Source organism: Macrotis lagotis, chromosome 6 (genome assembly GCF_037893015.1).
Source record: "Macrotis lagotis isolate mMagLag1 chromosome 6, bilby.v1.9.chrom.fasta, whole genome shotgun sequence".
In the NCBI taxonomy this organism is placed as follows: Eukaryota; Metazoa; Chordata; class Mammalia; order Peramelemorphia; family Peramelidae; genus Macrotis; species Macrotis lagotis.
In genome coordinates, this window is record NC_133663.1 from 87,092,047 (window position 1) to 87,114,246 (window position 22,200).

The following is a 22,200-nucleotide window of genomic DNA, read 5'->3' on the forward strand; positions in this document are numbered from 1 at the left end:
TAGAAGTTACAAAATGACAAACATAGGCTCAGTATAAAGAAGATAACCTTAATACCTGGAATTGAACAAAAGTAGAGACACTGGCTCAGTAAATAATGAATTCATAGTTCCTGGAAGTATTCAGAATAAGCAGGGGCTAGATAATTAAGGGATTCCTGTTAGTGAGGTGGTTGAATCAAACTAATATCTTACTGCCTACCCTGAAGGAGTAATACTGTGAAATTCAATGTTTTTTATTTCTTCTCTCATACTTCTATTTATGGTATAGAAGACAGGTAATGAGGAGTGGAGAGTTAAATGAGCCGGGGCAGAGTGGGGGGCACGGCTAGGTGGTGCAGTGGATAGAGCCCTGGCCATAGAGTAAGGAAGACCTGAATTCAAATCCAGCCTCATTACCTAGCTGTGTGGCCTTGGGCAAGCCACTTAACCCCATTGCCTTGGAAAAAAACAAAATCAAACAAAAAAAAAGTAGAGGGGAAACTAATAAACTAGTTTAATTCAGTTAGATTATTAAGTGACTTGAAGAAAGAACATCATTGACACTGATTAAAATACTTATATTTATATAATTATGTAAAATACTATATTTACAGTTATTGTATAACTTCTACTAATATACTTTGTCCATGAGTTGTTTTTTCCCTCAAGAGTCAGTTATTTAGCTTATGTTAAAGCATCTCCACTGATTTCATTCAGTAGCAATGTGAAATTTTTTTAAAAGATAATTGCACTATATATATATATATATATACACACACACACACACACACACACACACACATACATAGATACATACACACACACCCACACACACACACACACACACACACCTCATTGTTAAGACTTTAGAGACTTTAGAGACCTTTAGATCAAGGATTCTTAACTTTGTTTAGTGTGCCATTGTCCCATTGACAATCTCAAAAAATCTGTGGACTCCTCAATTATGTTTTTAAATGCATAAAAGGAAATATGTAGAGTTACAAAGGAAAGCAGTTATTTTGAAATACAGTTATCAAAATTTGTTTTTTAAAAAATAAGTTCTTGGGCTCCAAGTTAAGAACCCTGGTAGATTAATTAACCCAAAGGTACTTACTGCACATTAGTCATGCTTCTGTTTGGGATATCATAAGGAAATTATTTTTAGTCAACCCAAGAAATGGGAATATTAAGCTCTTTTCTAATATTTAAAAATTTTCTTTCTCCTTTATCCACCCTAAAACAGGAAGAATCTATGTTATTGTAACTTGAAGAGATGGGGAATAATAATTGGAGATAGCTGGGAAGCTCAGAGAAGATCAAAAGCCTAGAGTCAGGAAGACTTGAGTTCAAACTAGCTCTCAAACATTTAGCTGTATGACCCTGGGCAAGTCATTTAACTTCTGTTTGCCTTAATCCTCAGAAGAAGGAAATAGCAAACCACTTCAATATCGTTGCCAAGAAAACCTCGTGGAAAGTATGATCTATGGGGTCACAATGTCAGACATAACTGAACAACAAATTGGCTAGATGAATTAGCTTAATATCCTTCAGAAAATGTTTTTTAGCCATTTTGGTTTGGAAATAAGTTATGAATAATCAATCATACAATTATTGTGATACATTCATTACTTTATTTCTAAGATATAAATGAGGACTACAATTTTTGAACTATAAATCTTTTTTATGCTCCTCAAATTTTCTAATATATTCATTATAGTAAAGAAAAAAATCTTATAATAGGGGCAGCTAGGTGACGGCAGTGCTCACCGGCCCTGGAGTCAGGAGAACCTGAGTTCAAATCCAGCCTCAGACACTTAATAATTACTTAGCTGTGTGGCCTTGGGCAAGCCACTTAACCCCATTTGCCTTGCAAAAATCTAAAAAACAAAACAAAACAAAAACTTAGAATCTTCTGCAATTTTCCCTTCCCTAGACATTAGTCTGCTGAGGGAAATTTGCAACTTTTTTGTGTACCTTTATTTTGAGGGTCTTCATTGCCCCCCCAGAAGATTTGAATTTTGAAGGGCTTAACAAACAAAATCTTAGGGCAGCAATTGTATGAGAGAAGTTAGAAGAGACAAGCAGTCATAAGAGTCAATTCAAATAGTAACCAAATCCAAGTTAGAGATACCAGGCTGCATAGGAGATCTGATCTTTCATTGATAATCACAGGGACATATTTGGGATTTTGACATGTCACCTGTTTCCCAAACTATACAAGATAAACTAAAATAAACAAAACTAGAAGTAGAATTCTCTCTTCAACCTAATTATACATATGGTTCTCAATTTCTATATCTAATTTAATCTCTCTCCAGAGCTCCAGGTTCACATTATTAGATAGCCCTTTGGAAAAGTATAATTGGCAGAACACTATTAGGTAAGAAGGACATAGAGCACAATCTCTGCCCTTAACTTTGATCTAATAAGGGGATGCTGCAACATGTCAGAGGAACTTAGACAATAGGTGACACCTACAAACTTCCTTAAACCAAGTACCCTACAGAATATGATCTCTTTCTAAGGCTTTTCTCAGGACTCTGATAAATATGAGTTCTTACTAAGGCTTTTCTCAGGGGGACTCTGTTTTAATATAACTAATTCACTGCTTATTTTGATTTTTTAAAAGTTTTTTTTAGATGTTATATGATAGTTTTTGTATTACTATCACTTTCCACTGATCTAGAACTTTCCTTTATAATGAAGCCATAACTAAGCAAAAACAAATGTCAGTTGTTTGACAGACTATGTATGTATGCCTCATTCTACACCTAGAGGTGGAAGATATATTTTATCATCATTATTCTGTAGTCAAGATTGGGCATTGCATCGATTAAAATTATCATGTTTTTCCTATTATTTTCTATCATTTTTCTCTACACTCTGCTTATTTTGTTCTTTGTCATTTTAAATAAATTTTCCGGGGTGGCGGCGCAGTGGATAGAGCACTGGCCCTGGAATCAGGAGTACCTGAGTTCAAATCCTACCTCAGACACTTAATAATTACCTAGTCTTGAGCAAGCCACTTAACCCCATTTGCCTTGCAAAAACCTAAAAAAAAATCTTCCTAAGTCTTCTGAATTTCTCATAGTGTTTCTAACAGTTCAGAAATACACCATTACATTCATTTCCTAAAATTTTGCTTAGCCATTCCACAATTGATAGACCATTCATTCTTTCTGGTCTTGCCCTGACTCAAATAGTGCTACTCTGAGTATTTTGGTATTTGTAGGACCCTTCTCTCTGTCACTGATCGTGTTGGGATATATATACTGAAAAGTCATATTGCTGTATCAAAACGTATAACTTTTAATCACTTTTCTTTCATCATTCCAAATTTTTTCCAGTGCAATTGAAACAGCTCACACCAACATAGATATAATGTTAGTTGCTTACCCACATAGATTGTTTCTGCTTTATCTTCTCTAGTTTTCTGAGTAAAATGAAACCTGAATTGATTTATTTTGCATTTCTTCTTTTGAAAATGGTTTATAATCTTTGAAATATTTGAATTTTTTCCCTTTATCTTGATTTTCTAAACTTTATCTGAATTATTTGTAGTGAACATTTTCCCCCCCAATTCATAACTTCTCCTTATTCTAGTCATATGGTTTTTTTTGCCTGCCATCTCGATCTTACTTTCTTGTCTCAGTTTTGCTCATTCTACCCCTTTTTGACATAATGACATATTTGTCATAATGGCAAACACAATTTACTTTTTTCATTGCAATTGTATTTTATTTTTCCAGTTAACATGCAGTGGTAGTTTTTCAATATTCATCCATTTGCAAATTTATGGGTCCCACATTTTCCCACCATTCCTCCTTTCCTCCCCTCCCCCCTCTCCATGGTGGAGAACAGTGTGGAAAAAGTTATATATGAACATTTGTGTTTAACATATTTACATATTAGTCACCTTTCAAAAGAGGAATTAGAACCAAGGGGAAAGAAAAACCCGTGAAAGAGGAAGAAAAAACATCATTTTTTAAAAAGTGAACATAGTATGCATTCAGACTCCATAATTTTTTTTTCTCTGGATGTGTATGGCATTGTTCATACAACATACTCATGGTTGTCCTTGCTCTCTGAACTTCTGAGAGGAGCTGTATCCATCATAGTTGGATCTCATAATGTTATTATTAATGTATACAATGTTCTCTTGACTCTGCTTACTTCACTCAGCATCAGTTCATGTAATTCTATCCATGCTTCTCTAAAGTTCAACCAGTCATGGTTTCTTATAGAACATTGGTACTCTATAACACTGTACCATAACTTGTTCAACTATTCCCCCATTTGTCGAGCATCCCTAAAATTTCCAATTCTGTGCCACTACAAAAAGAGCTGTTATAAATACTTCTGAACATGTGAGACTTCCCCCCCCCCCAAAAAAAAAACCCCACAAAATTTCAAGATAAAAGACCTCAGTTCAAATATAAGCTGTGTCTTTATCTCTGGGTCTATTTCCTCTTATTATTAAATGAGGAATTGACCTAAATTATTGCAAAGTTTTTTTAAAAGCTAAATTCTATAATTCTGTACCACTGATAGGTCTTTTTTCAGTACTTAATATTTATTCTCCTTTCTTCCTCATCCCTTTTTTTCCTTTTCTCTGACTTGCACTAATTTTTAAAATATTTATATATTGCATGAAATGTTAAAGATTTATTAAACACTGTTTGGAAAACAATAACAAGCAATATAGGGGATAGTCTGTTCTCTTCATATATTACTGTTCTTTTATAAATTATAGGGAAGGGGCAGCTAGGTGGCGCAGTGGATAAAGCACCGGCCTTGGAGTCAGGAGTACCTGGGTTCAAATCCGGTCTCAGACACTTAATAATTACCTAGCTGTGTGGCCTTGGGCACACAAAAAACAAAAAAACCTTAAAAAAATAAAAAAAATAAAAATTATAGGGTACAGCTAGGTGGCATAGTAGATAGAACACTGGCCTCAAGTCAGGAGGACCTGAGTTCAAATTTGGCTTCAGACACTTAATAATTACCTAGCTTTATGACCTTGGGCAAGTCACTTAATCCCATTGCCTTACAAAAAGCAAAACAAAAACAAAAAATTATATACTGATAAAATACTTTATAAAAGGCAACATAGCATGGCAGATAAAAGTGATCTTAGTAAAAAAAAGAAAGACATGCATACCTCAGATAGATCCTGACTTTGTCAAGCCAAAGAAGTCACTTCACCCCTCAGGAACCCACTGGTATTCTTAAAACTATAAGTTGTATACATGTGCTGACTTGCATTGGAAAAGAATATTTTCTCACCAAAAGTTTATTATACCAGAGAAAGTTCATGTTCAGTTTGGAAAGAAATTGATGCCTTAGATCTAAAACTGATAACCAAAGATTTATAGAAATGTTAGCAGTAATATTGTTTGATTTAATACATTCCTCCCATTCTTTCCATACTTTTCAATATAATTGTGAAGCTGTACCTACTGCCATTGAATATATAATCCTAGTACTGTTCATTTCACAAATACTTAAATTGCATCAGATACAACCTCTCTGTACTCATTAGAATGCATAATGCTATAAAATAGTTCAGTAATTGTTATTTCACTTATTTGTGAAATAGTAGTGTCTACATTATGACAATGTATATAGTTAGGGAGACAAAACACATATTCTATATGAAATAATTAAATAATGGAAGATATCTGGTGCTTACAAAAGTAAGACCTGAAGATGACTCTGGAGGTAGAGATTTGTTCAGAGAGGGATAACTTATTAAATGAAGAACATGAAGTTAGGTATGGTAGGATTGAGTTATGTAGTGTCTTGGATTTCAGACTTAGGAATGTGAGTTTTTTCTTTTGGGTATTCAGGACTTTTGAACAACTGAGTAGCATGAAGAAATTGGCATTTTAGATGAGTATTAGTGTACAAGATGAATTGAATAATGGAGAGACTAGAAATAGTGGATCAGTTAATAATCTTGTACAATTCTCCACTCATGAAGTGATGAAATCCTAGGTTAATTTGGTAATATTAATGGAAATAAAAGGGAAGATTATAGATATAGATATAGATAAAATATGATTTGATTTTTAACTCAGATTTTTGGAATTTTTTATATTAGAAGAAAGGATATTATATCCATATAGGACATTTATTTTCATTTCTTATTCCTTTTAGTTCTCATTTTTCTTCTTCCTACATGATAATTAAAAGCATATATTTTTCCACCTCTCCAAATCTATTATTTTCTCCCTCCTGCATTTTCACAGCATTTTAGTTCTGTGGGATGTCCCAGCAAGCAGGCCAAGTGTCATATTGACTTCATGGAAGAAGAGACTGAGCTAACTCCTGTAAGTTACTGTGTAACCATGTGTCTGAGTCCCTATTTATATATCAATGAGGAGTGATCCCAATAAATCATACTGATGCTGCAATATATTTTCTGGTAATAGAAGTTTTTTTTTTAATCTTGTTAAAAGAAGTGATCTATAGTTACTTTGGTGTAAGATATCTTGTGGTATTTTTTGAAGTAATGATAATTAAAAATATAAACATTGTGCCATATATTTAAATAGAGAATTGTTGTTACTAGACTGCTTACCACCTTAACAAAGCATGACATGCTCTTTTGACTTGTAAAAATTATTATTTTGAAGATAAGGTAAGAAAGAAAACAATCAGATATATGTATTAATCCAATCAGTTAATTTAAGGTTATGCTACAATTCAAATGAATGATTTGAGTGAAATTACCATCTCTTTAATACTGGTGCTTTGCTGAAAAATAGAATCTGCTTTGCTTTCCTCTTCAAATGTATTTCCTTATCCTTTACTCTGTCATTATCTTGTGATGGCTTAATGTGTCTTTGGTGAGTAATATAAGTGCAGCACTCTAATTAGTTTGAACAAATAAGTAGTTCCAAAAATAAAATACATTTTTGGTAAATATTTTGACTAATGTACTTTAGATTTTTGTTGAAAGAAAGTATTTATACAGAAAGTATTTTATTCAACTCATTCAATGCTGTTTTTCAAGGATACTTTTTGAAGTTAGATCAAAGTTATTATTTATTAAGTGCTTAGGGTGTGCCAGGCTGCTGGAGATACCAAAAAAAAAAAAGTAAGAATAGTTTCCAATCTCAAGGAGCTTATTCTGGTGAAAGACAACATGCAAATACATCTGTATATAAAAAAAATCTGTGTGTGTGTGTGTGTGTATTTATAATAAATGAAAAAAAGGAGAAGACATTAGCAGCCTTGGAGGGACCAACAAAGACCTTTTGCAGAAATTGCCATTTGAGTTGAATCTTAAAGGAGTTCAAGGAAGGGAAGAGTTAGATGTTAGGAAAAAGAGGATCCTAGAGTTGGGGACCAGCCAGTGCAAAGGCACAGAGATTAAAGGTAGAATAGGTCCTAGAGTGAAGAGTCAAGAATGAGGTGGATAGAAAGTTAAGAGAGGTCCAGATTATGAAGAGCTTTAAATGCCAAAGGACTTTCTGTTTGATTTTGGAAACAACAAAGAGCTACTGAAATCATTGAGCATAGGAGTGACACTGTTACACTTGCTTCATAGAAAAATCACCTTTGCAGCTAAATAGAAGATGGATTAGAATGGAGAAAGACCTGAAACAGGAAAACCAGTTAGAAATCTAACATAATAGTCCAGGCAAGAGATGACAAAGTTCTGAGTTTAGCACTGTATGATTAGAGAGAAATAAAAATATAAAAGAAATGATGTAGAGGCAGAAATGGCAAGATCTGCCAAAACACTGGATATATTGAGTGAATGAAAGCAAGGGGTCAAATATGGTCCTGATGTTACAGATTTGGGCAACTAGGAATGGAGGAGCCTCTACAGTGCTAGGTAAATTTGGAAGGGAGGTTTGGGGAAAATATTAAATAATGAGTTCTGTTTTGGACATGTTGAGTTTAAGATAACAATGGAACATTCAATTGGAGATGGTTGAGTGAGAAAATGTTTTAAAATGAGAGGAAATTTGTTTATTATGAAGCCAGAATTCCAGAGGGTACAGTGAAAGAGCAAATCGAGAGGGAATGGGAGGTTTGGGGGGAATGATTGATCTCAATTTTGCATCTGCAAAGGTAAGGGAGTCAAGGATGTCATGGGTGGAGAATATGATTTGTGTAACTGCAAACTGAACACGGCAAATATAAGAGAATGGAAATAAGCTGACTATTGAATGGTGAATCTAGGCAGAATACCAGTGAATGGAGAAACAGACTGTCCTGAACACTGAACCTCAGGTTTTCTGGCAGACAGATGTTGTCTCCTGTGAGACTCAAAAGAGGAGCATTTCATTGTGTATTTGAAGAATCTGAGACATAGGGATAGCAGTAATAAAATATGACACCATAGCCAATCCTCAGGTTGTTATTAAGTTCCTTCAAGGTACCAGACACTGTGCTTAGGTGGCAGAAATGGGGACAAATATGGGGCGGCTAGGTGTCACAGTGGATAGAACACCGGCCCTGGAGTCAGGAGGACCTGAATTCAAATCCGGCCTCAGACACTTAATAATTACCTAGCTGTGTGGCCTTGGGCAAATCACCCCACTGCCTTGGCAAAAACCTTAAAAAAAAAAAGAGATGGGAACAAATAGCCCTCAGAGAGTTCACAGTTGACTTCATAGAGGAAAACTGAGCCCACATACTACAAGTATATACAAAATAGATACAAAATGATTGTGCTCCAGAGGCCATTAACAGAATGGGCAGGATGGGGTGGGAAAGCAGATGAGTCTGGAAAGTAGCTGAGGAGCCTCTTATGGAGAGGGGAGAGTGGGCGGGGGGGGGGGGTCAGAACCCAAAAGGAAGGACCCATTGACCCGATGAGGCAGAGCTAATTCTAATAACAGGAGGGCAATTAGGGCTGAGCTTAGAAAGACTTTTAAATGCTAGACCAAGTTGTTGATGACTCTTCCTAGAAGCACAGGGGAGCCCCTGGAGTTTACTGTTTAGAGCATCACTTTGGCAGCCATGGGGAGGATTCAGTCGTACAGAAAGCAGAAAGACCAATGAAGAAGCTATTGGAGTAGTCTGAATGAGAGGTGGGCTGTGTATGAGAAGAGAGAGAAGGGGACTTAAAAGATGAGGGGAAGATGAGTCTAGGATAGCCCTGAGGGAATGGGCTGGCTCCTGAGAAGATGATGTTAGGGTCACCATTTGGTTCTCTCTCTGTAACTACTTCTATTATTATTTCTTCTCTTATATTATTTAGCTCTTGTAGTATATAACTTTATGATCAGTATTATGAAGTCTTTCAATCATAAATTACATATTATTGCCCCCTGGTGGTCAGAATAACAACTGATTTTGTTATTTTACTGACCAGAAAGAATTCTTGAAATTTGAGAATTGAGCAAATCATTTGAGAAGATTTTAAGAAAAAAATGGCCAAGAAACTAAAAATGATTCCTGAATTTGTTTGTAATCTGATAAACTTAATAAACTTACTTTATAGGGCATTTTTGTTTGAAAGGTATCATAGGACAATAAATAGAATAACTGAACTGGGGGGAGTCAATATTCTTCTGAATTTAGTAGATCTGTGACCTTTTTTTACATGTGTATAATTGCATAAAACAAATCTAAACAGAAAGCATTTTTCATTTCTTAAAATCAAGCAAAAATCTAGTACTGGTAAGTTCTACCAAACTAGAAAGGCTTTAAATATAAGCCTGGTGACATTTGAAGACTAGATTGGCTAAATATGGAGAGAAGATTGGTTTCAAGGTGATGAATATTTTGGTCAAAGCAAAGACCAAAACAGTCCTAAGTTCAATGCAGCATCATTCTACTTTTGTACTGGTGATTATATAATTGTGGGAAAGGGAACAGAAGATGGTAAGAATCACGTAAAATGTTTATATAAAGCAATTTTAGTACTCAACTTTTTTCTCTCTTTTAATCTTTGCTATAAGAATGGCTTGCTATTTGGACAGAAAAATAAATATATAATACATATTTTAATATTTACATATTTTTAATTTTTGTGAATTTAGCAAATAATAAAAATTTTAAAAGTTTGCATTAACTCAAAATAATAGTAACAGAGCTATGCAGTTTGTTTGGGTCCCCTCCAGAAGCTCCCTTCTATTTTTTTTTTGTTTGTATATGGTAGGGTTTTTTAAATGTTTCATTGATGCTTTTTTTATTTTTCTTTCGTCACTATCATGACCTACCATCTTTCCCATTACCACTACCAAAAAAAAAGGTGGAAGCTTTCCCTTGTAACAAATAAGCATAGTCAAACAAAACCAAGTATTTTGTCTATAATCAAATCTCCTAGAGTTGGGGTCAGAGGAAGAGGTTCAATGTAGAGTTCTTAAGTCTTTCAAAGCAGTTTTCCATTACACTTTACTCTGCATTAGTTTGTCCAGGTTTTCTGAGGTTTCTTTGAATCTCTCATAGTCATAATTTCTTACAGTGTAAAGCACATTATAATGTAATATATTTCAGTACAACAATGACATATTTGTTTAGCCATTCCCTATTAAAAGACACCCACTCTTGTTTCTTGTTCTTTACTACAACAAAAAAGAACTTTCATAGGAGTTTCATATCTATGGATCTTTTCCCTATGTCTTATCTTTTGGTTCATATGTTTGTCTATACATGTGTCAGGGAGCACTATCACTGGGTTCAAAGAGTGATTTTTTTGGAAATACATTTCCAACTTTCTTTCCAGAACAGTTGGAACAATTCACAGATCCACTAATATTGTACACAATCCTCCCCTGTCTCCTTCAACAATTATCATGATATTCTTTATCTTTGTTAAACTGATATGTATGAAGTAGAAACTTAAATCATTTTAATTTGTGAGCATTTGTCATGATTGTCAATGGCTTGCATTTCTTTAGAGAATAGCTTGTTCATATCTTGATCTTTTATATTTGTAAGAGTTCCCTCTATATCTTGTGTATCAGACTTTTCTCAGAAATTTGTTGCAAATATTTTTTATTCCAGTTAACTCTTTTCTTTCTTATTATTAGTTTTGCTTGTGCAAAAGCTTTTTGATTTAGTGTAATACAAATGACAATTTTTATTTTCTATGCCTTCTCTGTCTCTTATTTGGTAATGAAATCTGGGAGAAGAGGTATATCTTCAGAAATGAAGGTAAAATTTCAAAAAGAAAAGACAGTAAAACATAGAAAATATTTTTAAACTTCTGCTGTTTATCCTCTGTGCAGTCTGTACCCATTAACCAGTGGGAAAATATGTTTAAGAACTGAAGAGGATGAAAAAGCAAAGATAATAGAAAAGCAGTGATTTATAGTAGGGTTTTAACATGGAGATGACTGAGTCATCTAAGTTAAGAAATTCTCCAAAGACCAATTTAGGTGTGAAAGACTCACAGATTCAGAGCTGAATATCATCAGATATCATCTAGTTCAAACCCTTACTTTAATAGAAGAATATATCCTGGCATAGTTTACACACATACACACACACACACACACACACACACACACACACATACACAAACACAAACACAAACACAAACACAAACACAGTAGGTATCGGCCAGGATTGAACTTAAGTCTTCTGACACCAAATCCAGCTGTCTTTCTACTGTTCCACATAATGAGCATTATGTTTTGATAGGTCTAAGTTTTTCGGGAAACTTTTAGTTTTGTTTTTAATAGGTTTAAGAGGAGATATAAAACTTTTTTCTTTTTCCTTTTTTTTTTTTTTTGCAAGGCAGTGGGGTAAAATAACTTGCCCAAGGCCACACAGCTAGGTAATTATTAAGTGTCTGAGGCTGGATTTGAACTCAGGTCCTCCTGACTCCAGGGCCAGTGCTCTACCACTGTACCACCTAGCTGCTCTGAAAACTTTTTTTTAAAGAAAAAGATTAAAATATTAATATTTTTATAGTTTTAGTTTTTGCTATTAGTAAACCATATTCCCCCCCCCATGGCTAGGTATATTATGATTCTGATTAATTAACCATGAAAACAACTGATTACTACCACTATTTACATTGGAGTTTGCTAATACCAATGCCCTCCTACCTATAAATGACTCCAAAGTGGGGGTGGGGGAATCACCCTTGCAACACACACATTAATAAGTAGTAAAAATATAAGTTCATCAAAGTCTTATCAGAAAGGGCAGTTTTAAATTATAGGATATTTTAAATTAAGCAGTTCTATTCACTTCATTAGAAGGAATTATATTCTTGAACTTTGGGTTAATCATAAATATTTCTGAAAGATTCTTAAAATTTTAATTTATTATCATTATTGTTCAACATACACATATTTGTACTATGTTGATATAGTACTTGAAAACATTGCCAGAGTGTAATCAGTTTTTTGCCCTGTGGTCTTTAAGATAATCTACATTTTTTTTAAGATAAGGAGGAAGCAGCAGTGGCTGTTAACTGGAAGCTTCCTACTTTGTGGATATAGTCCTAGTTGGTTTAGAAAGGACATTCTTGCTTTGTCTGTTTTATAGTTACTCATTTTTTTTAAGCACACAAAGCCTACACTGACTCTTTTTGCTTTTTTTTTTCTCTCTTTCTGCACAAGCACTCCTATCTGGACAGGGAAACCTCCCTCCTTCTGAGAAACATTGCAGGAAAACCTTCTCATTTGCTGACCAAGGTGATGCTTCTTCTTTCTGCCTGCATGTGACTGTTGGTTTGAGGGAGGATACAGTTCCCATAATTTGAATATGCTCCTGGATTGATGCTTTCTTGTAGGACTTTTGTCATCAGTAGTCTGGTTTTTTTTTCCTCCAGTTGACAGCAGTTACTTGATGTTAATAATTAGAAAGAAGATTCTTTAAGAAATTCTTGAAGTAATTTTCTAATAACTTTTTACTCAGCTTTCTAATATTCATAATGACTAGCATTCATCCCATATGTATTGTAACATGAAAAAATATCAATTTCTTTAAAAGCTTTTTGGTGTTTTAGTATCTTTTCTACTAAAAAAGTTTTAACATATATTATTAGGGAACACATTGTATTCTATATAGTAGTTAATTTTCAATTTTTTCTGTGACAAATCTTGCTTCAAATTCTTATTTGTTATTATCAATACTACTTCTGTTTTTTTTACCTAAACAAAATCTTGATTTACTGTAACCAAACATGAGCAAAAAGGAAAATCTGTAGTATTTTATTTCTTACTTCTAGATCCTCAAGTATATATATATATATATATATTATATATACACCTGCATCTAGTCTACCCAAAGCTGGATTTCCTTTAGACTTGTGTTTTGCCTCTTTCTGAGAGGTAATGATTTGTTTCCATCACTGGATGTAACTTAAGCTTTTGGTTTAAAATATCATGAATTCCCAGTATAGCAGATAAAGTATACTCTATGAATATTTGATTAGAAATCAAATAAGTTTTATAAATTATGTGTAATTTTGGATTTGAATGCAACTGATCCTTCTGATTGAACATTAACTGTATTTGATAATATAATTTAGCTATAATTAACCACTTAGAATGTATCTGAGTGGCACTTCTGAGATATAAATTTGAAGCATTCATATTAAGGTTAATTAATATAAAAATTAAAAACATTTCTATTAACTGTAACGTTTCTATCAGAACTCTACCAGCAACTCAAACATTTCTGTAGAACATAGTAGTGATGATGGTGATGATGATAAAAATGATGTTTGTATTGAAGTAGTCAGTGCAAGACCCAAAGTACCATTTCTAATAATCAAAAATCAAATGATGGCCAATATAATTTTAGGATTTCAAGGAAAAATGTTTTATAATTTTTAATGGGGTGGATCAGGTTTATAATATGTATGACAGCTTCTCAACTCAGAAACCTCTGATTATACTGGGTTTGTTATTAATAATTTTTCAAAACAAGCTTATTTTTATATTAAGAATGAATTGTCAGGGTGGCTAGGTGGCGCAGTGGATAAAGCACCGGCCTTGGAGTCAGGAGTACCTGGGTTCAAATCTGGTCTCAGACACTTAATAATTACCTAGCTGTGTGGCCTTGGGCAAGCCACTTAACCCCATTTGCCTTGCAAAAAACTTAAAAAAAAAAAGAATGAATTGTCTATCTCACAATAACTCATTAATCAGTTCAGTTGTGTTTGACTCTTCAGGATTCCATTTAGGATTTTCTTGCAGATACTGCACCCTTTCATTTCACAGATAAGGAAACTGAGACAAACAGGGTTAAGTGACTTGCCAATGGTCACTCTTCTCCTAAGTGATGCTAGATTTGAATTCAAGAAAATTAATCTTCCTGATTACAGACCCAGTACTGTACCAGCTAGCTGCCCATAATTAATTGTAATCTTTTTGGTTCTAAGATTTACTAAAACTAATACTTAAACAATCTAGAAAGGCATGATTGGTAAGGAGAGGGTTAGTAAGTGCTCTGAAGCTGTAGTGGTGAAGTCAAGCAGGCTAGAACCAGAATAGTTGAATAATTTTGCTCACTTGAAAACCGAATTGTTTTCTAGTACCAATGGACCAATTCACAGCTCCACTAAAAATAGTAGTGTTTCTCTCATCTCATGCACCTTCAAACTTTAATCATTTCCATTTTTTAAAAAACACTTTTTTCTAGTTTGTTGAATGTGGATTAAAGTCTCAAGAGTTTTCTTAATTTGAGTTATTCTTATTACCAGTGAGTTGGTGCATTTTTTTCCCCAATGGTAATTGCTAGTTTCCATCCCTTTTGAAAACATGACCACAATATATTTATCTAATCAGTCAACAAGCATTTATTTAAATGACTAAATCCTGGGGATACCAAAAAAAAAAGCCTACCAAAGTATCATCTCCATTTTTATTGCTGAAATTCCACTTTCCTTCCACAGTCTACTGCACTTATACCCTTCTTACACTTCTCTTTTGCCATTTTTATGACTTAGGTTTCCTTAATCTATCCCAGTTCTGCCCATCTTAATCTCATGGTCTACTACCTTAATGCCACTAACCTATGCTATAACCTCTTGCCCCTAGGTTTTCTGCCTACTTTTGATGGAAAATTTTAGAAAATCTATGAGAATGATCTATATATCATATAATAGATGATGTTCATTTTTTCAGTTGTGTCCAGCTTTTCATCACCCTATTTGGGGTGTTTTTGGCAAAGATACTGGAGTGGTTTGCTATTTCTTTATTTTATTTATTTTTTACATATGAGGAAGTTGCAGCAAACAGGGTTAAAGTGACTTGTCCAAAGTTATACAACCAGTAAGTAACTGAGGTCAGATTTGAACCTAAAAAAAAGTGTTCCTAACTCCACACCAGACATTCTATAGGCTGCACTGCCTCATTGTAGTAATAGCTCACATTTATAACACTTCAATTTTTGTGAAGTGTTTTGTAATTATTATTTCATATTAATTCTCACAAGTCTGGGAGATCAGTTCTATGATTGTCTCCATTTTACAACTGGCAAAAAATAAGGCAGAAAGAGATTTTGACTTTAACAGATACACAACCAGTAAATGACTGAGGCTGCATTTGAACACAGATATTCCTAATTCCTAGTCTGTACTCCATCCATTATACTAAGCTGCTTCTGGATCTGTGGATGAATTCCTGATTCTGCTACCCTCTGACTCCAGATGTCATTATCATATTAGCAGCTTGCTTATCATTTATCAGTGACTGAATAAAAAAAGACATTAGCCCAAGAAATGACTATTCCAGGCCTTCCTATTTTCTTCTGTTTTAGAGAAGACATTTGAACTTCTGCTGCATGCCTCAGTCTCATAAACTTTTCTCATTGTGAATATCCTGTCTTTGAACTCTCCTTAGGGGCGGTGAAATTGTATTTCAGATGGTAGGCAGTCAGTGATAGCCATCACTGCTTTGGGAAATTAAGATAAACTAGTTTTCTTCAAATCCTGAGATATATTAATTCACTCACTAATTTTAGTTCGATTTGTTCCTGGGTTAAAGAGCTCAAGAATTGGTGACTTCAGACTTCCTGTTTCCATTTCTTTTGGCTATTGTTGCTTTTTCTCACATTTAAAAATTTTTTATACAGGAAATAAAATGCTGGAAAGCTTTTCAGCATTTTTTTTATGTACAGCATTGACTTTCTTATAATCAAGAGATCACTGATGTTTTTGTCCTTAATGGAAATTGGAGGAGGCTTGGTTTTGATGGACTTAGATAGTTTTGAAAGGAATTTTTCAGGAGACAATGGTTTGCTTTTTCCCTTTTAGTAAAGAAAAGAAGGTAAGTTTATTTTTCTCTTTATAACTGTTCTTTTTGCTTAGGATAACCAAAAGTATAAAATGAGAGAGGAATTGAGACAAAGTACTAAGAGATTTCAGAATCTCATAACTGCTGCTGCTGTTGCTATTTTTTCCTGGGGTTTGGAGAGACATTATCAATTTTTAAAAATGAGGGGGAAAAAAATCAAGACAAATTAGGGAAGCCTAGATTTAGTGCTTGAAGGGATCATGTAGTTCCATCCTATCCTTTTTTCAAATGAAGAAAATAAGTCCCAGCGAAGAAAAATGAGGTGACCAAAAGCCACTGCAGTGGTAACTGAGCTAATAGGTAGAGACTAGTCAGGATTCAAACCCAGTTCTTAGATCTCTGGAGCAAACCCTATTTTGAAACCCAGAAAGGCTGCCTAATTTACTTAATAAATAGCATTTAGAATGAGTCGATGTTCTCTGATTTCAACTCGGTCCTTTATCTATTTCACTATGCCTTAGAAATAACTAAATATAGATTTTCATAGCTTTTGTTAAAAAATATCATCAGCTCTTGTAAGTATTCTGACTGAAACTAATCATCTGTCAATATTTGCTAACCAATCTTTTGATACTGTGTTGTATTAAGTATCTTCTTACTCTGTTTATGAAATAATGGCAAAATCTGTATGATGAAATCTTTTCCCTTTTCCTATTTGTGGTCATCTTGTCAATTTACAAAGGCAAGAAACATTCTTAAGACCTAATAGTTGTAGGCAAAACATGCCCTAGAAAGCAGAGAGTTATTTGTAAATGCACTTTTGAGAATTACAGAAAAATATTAATTAACCTGAAGATTAAACATTTTCTTATACTATTTTGCCCACTGTTGAAGTTGAATTTTAAATATTTTCCATTAAAAATATACAATGAGTTGGCTAAATATTATGATTTCTTTGGGTAAATGAGTCAATCTTTTCGTTAATTGAGCATATCTTTACAAAATAAATCAATCTTATTATCTTACACCTCAGACTTCAGAATAAAATGCTCTGTTCTTTGCCTGCCTAGGTTTTCAGATAGTATTTCAGGCTGGTGCTTTATGCTTTTGTTAATTCACCAGCTTCTTTTCAAGGATCAGATTCCTGGTGAACAAGCCCACTGCTCTACTTATTTCACTCACTAACAGAGTAGTAAATACAAAGCAATGAAGGGAAGCAGCCCAGAATGCCGAATGATGCAGGTAAGGAAGAAAAACTGCTTCTCAAAGAAGAGTTAGGCACAGTAAGGCTATGGGTAGGATAGAAGCTTCATCTACTAGCACAATCTTGTGCAAAGATTATATTAAACATAGCCAAATTTCATTACCCTGATGTTTAATGAAGAACAAGATATGAATTGTTTTTGGAGCCAAGTACTTTAATAGAAATTTTCTTAGCCACTGTTCTAAAGATCTTAGTTTTGCTTACTGATTATAATATAGGCTAGAGTTGGAATGAGGTTTGATTGGGAATTATCTTCCTTTACTAGCAAAGGTTCTATTTTTTGAGTTGGTTTGTTTTTAAATTTGGAGATTACTGCTATAGCATTAGTGTGGACTCTTCTCAAAAATTAAGTATGAGGGTTAGCATATAAAATGTTCTTTTAGTAAAACCAGAAAAATGATTACCACTATATTTTTAAATCTCAGTCTTTTAATCTGATATTTGGGAAACTTCTTAGAAATATTTATCTAAGAAGTTCCCAAGGCATTAAATTGGTATTTTGAAAATTCTTTTACCTGTGTTTTTTATTTTTTAATCTAGCATAGGGATGAGAATGGATCAGCTGGAATCTACTAACACATAGTACAACTAACTGTCTTGGAAAGTTAAGAACTTTAATAATAGGGGAAAACCTAGGTCCTATTTTTATGTAACAGACTGCATTTATATTTGTATTCTTTTTAGAATGAAAATGTGCCTGTATTGCAATTTTCATACTCAAAAAAAAGACAGACATTACTTTTTTTCTATAAAGAATGTTGTCTTGATATAACTAAAAAAACAACTAGATTTTCTTTTTTTTTCTTTTTTTTTTTTTTTTTAGTTCAGCTATTCCTTGCAGAAAGTTTAAATTCAGAGAGATTTCATTAAGGGCAAAGATTTGTCAGCAAACAAAATCAGTACTATGCTTTAGCTTATAATCCCAAATCCATATAGTCCTCCATAACTAAACTATATGATTTTAATATGTTCATAGAATCAAATTTAGCGTAAACTTAAAATATACAAATTTAACCACCATACTACAGAACTAATTCATTTTGGTGACTAAATTTGGGCATGATCAATTTTGTAAAAAGCAATTTTCTATAATAACCATCCTTTTTTTCCTTTTTTTCTTTCAAAATTTATATTTTATATATTTAAGCAAGGAGAAATTATGTATACTTTTAAAAATTCATTCCCCAGACTAACCTAAGCATTTTTTAAGCCTCAATTTCAAATTATCTGCTAATCCTCTGGGCATTTGTTTATCTCATTTGTCTTGTGTTCACAGGAAGAACAGGCAGCCAAAGTGAAGGCAGAAAAGATCCGAGTGGCTCTGGAGAAGATTAAAGAAGCCCAAGTGAAGAAGGTGGCCTTGGACTAAGGGGTTTCATTAATTTATAAAATGTCTATCTTGGCATAATGGATTTTGGGGGTATCATTAAAGAAAACAAGTTAAACTTTTTCTGAAATAAATTGCTTGAGCCAGTCTATCTTTATTTGGATAGCAGTCTGGTTCATGGCTTCAGCATAGATTTCAGTATAATCCTTGTAGTTAACAATCATATAGTAACCTTTTCTAATATAAATCGCAAATGTTTTACTACTTATTTCAAATCAGATTTTTTATTTATGTTAATTGTTTTTTCCCTTTCCTTCTATCATAAGGAAAATAAAGCCCAATTCACTTGAAGCATCAAAGTATTTAGGCAAATATTACTTTTCTTGACTAAACATTTGATATGTTTTTTCCCTGGTTAATACAACTTTCTAGTTACTGCAGCAAAGTAAGCAAACTTTATATTGCTTTCAATATGTACAGTAGAGTCTGCTTAATGTTAGAGACACACAGAGTCCTTAAGGAACAGTCAGTTAGTTGGAGAGGTAAAACCTTTACAGACAAGAATAGAGAAACTGATTTAAAGGGAAAGAGCCAGCCCCAAACTGAACCTTCAAGAAAGGGAAGGATTCCAAGGAGCACTCTCAACCTTGTATAAATGTATAGGAGAGGAGATAAAATGGCATATTCAGGGAATGAATAGGAGTTCGGTTTGGTTAGAACCTGGAAGGCATGAAGATCACATTCTGAATTTTCAACCAAAATCCTTTTTTTTAAAAAAAAAAAAGCTTTCATTAGGCCCATGTTTATTGGATGGAGTGCTGTAGATAAGGCGGCATTGTGTCTTCCTTGACTTTTCAGGCACCCAACTTCGTTGGTGGTTTTGTGAGACCATATCTGGCTTAGAGAAAGACTGAAGCCCAGCAGAACTTCAACTGCTAAAGATTTGAGGGTTGTTATTATGCTGTGGTTATTGTCTTAATATTTTTGATCTGAAAATATATTTCTGACCAGTGGGTAAAATAAGAAAATGTGACACAAAATCATAATTGAGAACAAATAACTGTATGTCACTGAATGTGTTTTATTTCTTTATAAAAGTAAGTACAAACATGGAAATACATTTTCACATAAATTGGGGAACTTCTGAATAATGTACAGAAATTGTCAAAAAACAATTCTAATAAGCATAAGGTCTTTGTAAAAAAAAAAAGCTTTAAAATATATTTTAAGAATACAAAAACTATAAGAATCCATTTTGCTTTAGGATTTTTTACCCTGCTCTCTTGTTTTGAATTCTATGTCCTTTTTTCCTTTGACTAGAAAAGGCCTGCCATTTTTTCCCCACTCTTTTCCTCCTCTAAGAAATAACAAAAACTTCATCCTTCAATTTAGTTGATTTCAGCCAGGTGTTAGGAGGCAAATAAGCCAAAAAAGTAAAAGGATGATAAATGTTTTTACTGTTATTATATTTGAAAGGTTTGTTTTTTCTTCTTAAGAAGCAACCCTGGTATAACAGAAAGAATATTGGTCCCAAGGCTTCCAGTCTTTGCCCCATGGTTTTGATTTTGACTGAGACTCTTTGAACACTGTTCCCTCATCTACAAAACAGAAAGAATAAAACATGATAGGATTACTATGAAGCTCAAATGAGATTGTATATGTATGTATATTTTATATAAATTGAATGCAGATTTCAACAAGTTTAATTTTTATTTATATATTACTAGTAAAAATGAAAGAATAAAAATAATGTCTTCTGTAATGTTTTAGTTGTTTTTTTTTTAACTTTTTCTTATCTTTTACAGCTTGTAATTAGAGTCCACATGTCTGATGACAGCTCTAAAACAATGATGGTAGACGAGAGGCAGACAGTGAGACAAGTCCTGGATAACCTGATGGACAAGTCACACTGTGGCTATAGCTTAGACTGGTCACTAGTAGAAACCATCTCTGAATTACAAATGGGTTAGTAATTTTGTTCTTCTAGCCTTTTATAAGATCAGTTGTCTTACTGTCTGTAAAAGCTTATTTTTAAAATCTTATTTATTGTTTTAATTTAGGTTCAGTTTTTTTCATAATTTGATTCCCCCTGCCATGTGTTTATAGCATCTTATTTGTCTATCCTTCAGCAGCCTCATCATTCTATTATTTATTTAATAAAATTTCCTATTTCCTTTTATTCAAGTTAAAAAACAATCTTATTTTGGGAGATTATCTCAACCAGACCATAGGAATTAGCTACTTCTGCTAACCTTTTATAATTAAGGTAGCAATAGTTGCTTCAACCACAGTCATTGGCACCACAAAATTACATAAAATTTTAATAAAAATCACATTTTGTGTGAGTTTGTTTTAAGGGGATACACAAGAGTCTCTAAGAGTTTGAATAAGATGCCTTTTCATTATTCATAGTTATTTGTTCATTATTGTATGCTACTATATAACCTGATGATATCTAAATATGAAGTGACCTATTGTTTTTGAAACTTAAAGTTAGGAACATATTTGTTTTTGTTTAAGAAATAATTTTTCTTAATTTAACATTCCCATGAATGATGAAAGAATTTAAGATTACAGTGAGTGCTTTAATCCAAAATTAAGCTACCTTTGTTTTATATATAGTAATCTCAATTCATTTAATAAATTGTTGACTATTCTTATATCTCCTTCCACATTAGCCAAATATTGTTCCTTCTCAGTACTGGCTCCTCTGATATCCCTATTTTGTTTGGGTTTTTTTTGCTTTTTTTAATGGACACTACCTAAGTGATTGGTTTTAGTTTTTTTCTTTCCTTCCTTCATCATCCCTTGTCACATCTTAGGAGCCTAGAACTAGAAAAACCTTAAGGAGCTTGAAATTTGAAAATGTTAAGACCCAAGTTTACTTAGCAATAAATGGCAGAGCTAGGATTCATACTAGGTCTCCTGAGTACAAATCCATCATTCTTTCTACTGCACTACATTATCCTGTCAGGTTTGCAGAAATAAGGAATTCATCTCCATCATGAACATCTCTGAACACATCACATTCTTACAAAAACAAAAATCTTGCCCACTGTTTACCAAATAAAACACAGGTTTTTGATACATTTATTTCCACCCTGTTTTCCCTCTGACACCTATCACAGTGACTGGCATATAGCATAAGTTAAATATTTGTTGAATATTAGAGTTAAAGGCACTCACGTACTAATTTAGTCCAGCGTTGTAGTGGATAATTAATAATAACTAAGGAAACAATCCAATCTATACGATTTATTAGTAAAATAGGAAACAGTTTGTTAGACTCCCTGGTCAGTCCAAAGACCCTGAATATAGAGTGAACTAATTTTGATATATTAAAAAGATCCAAAATCAATTAATTAAAAAGAAAACCAGGATTCAAAATTAAATAATCTGATTTCTGTTTGGAGGGAAGATTAGGGACTTTTCAAGTTGAGAGGGGGAGAGTGAACAGGTACAATTCC

General features: G+C 33.4%; 1 protein-coding gene across 6 annotated transcripts in view; it reads left to right on the forward strand.

Moving 5' to 3' along the window:
- The window catches only part of RAPH1 (Ras association (RalGDS/AF-6) and pleckstrin homology domains 1), a 102,745-nt gene that overhangs the window by 48,835 nt on the left and 31,710 nt on the right, over positions 1-22,200 (forward strand). For 3 of the 6 annotated variants that reach the window (XM_074191575.1, XM_074191579.1, XM_074191580.1), the window contains 4 exons: positions 6,231-6,311; positions 12,519-12,593; positions 18,683-18,760; positions 20,539-20,698. In XM_074191575.1, coding sequence (XP_074047676.1) covers positions 6,231-6,311; positions 12,519-12,593; positions 18,683-18,760; positions 20,539-20,698 — 394 coding nt within the window. The remainder of the gene's footprint in view (positions 1-6,230; positions 6,312-12,518; positions 12,594-18,682; positions 18,761-20,538; positions 20,699-22,200) is intronic. The other 3 variants (XM_074191577.1, XM_074191576.1, XM_074191578.1) reach the window with 3 other exon arrangements.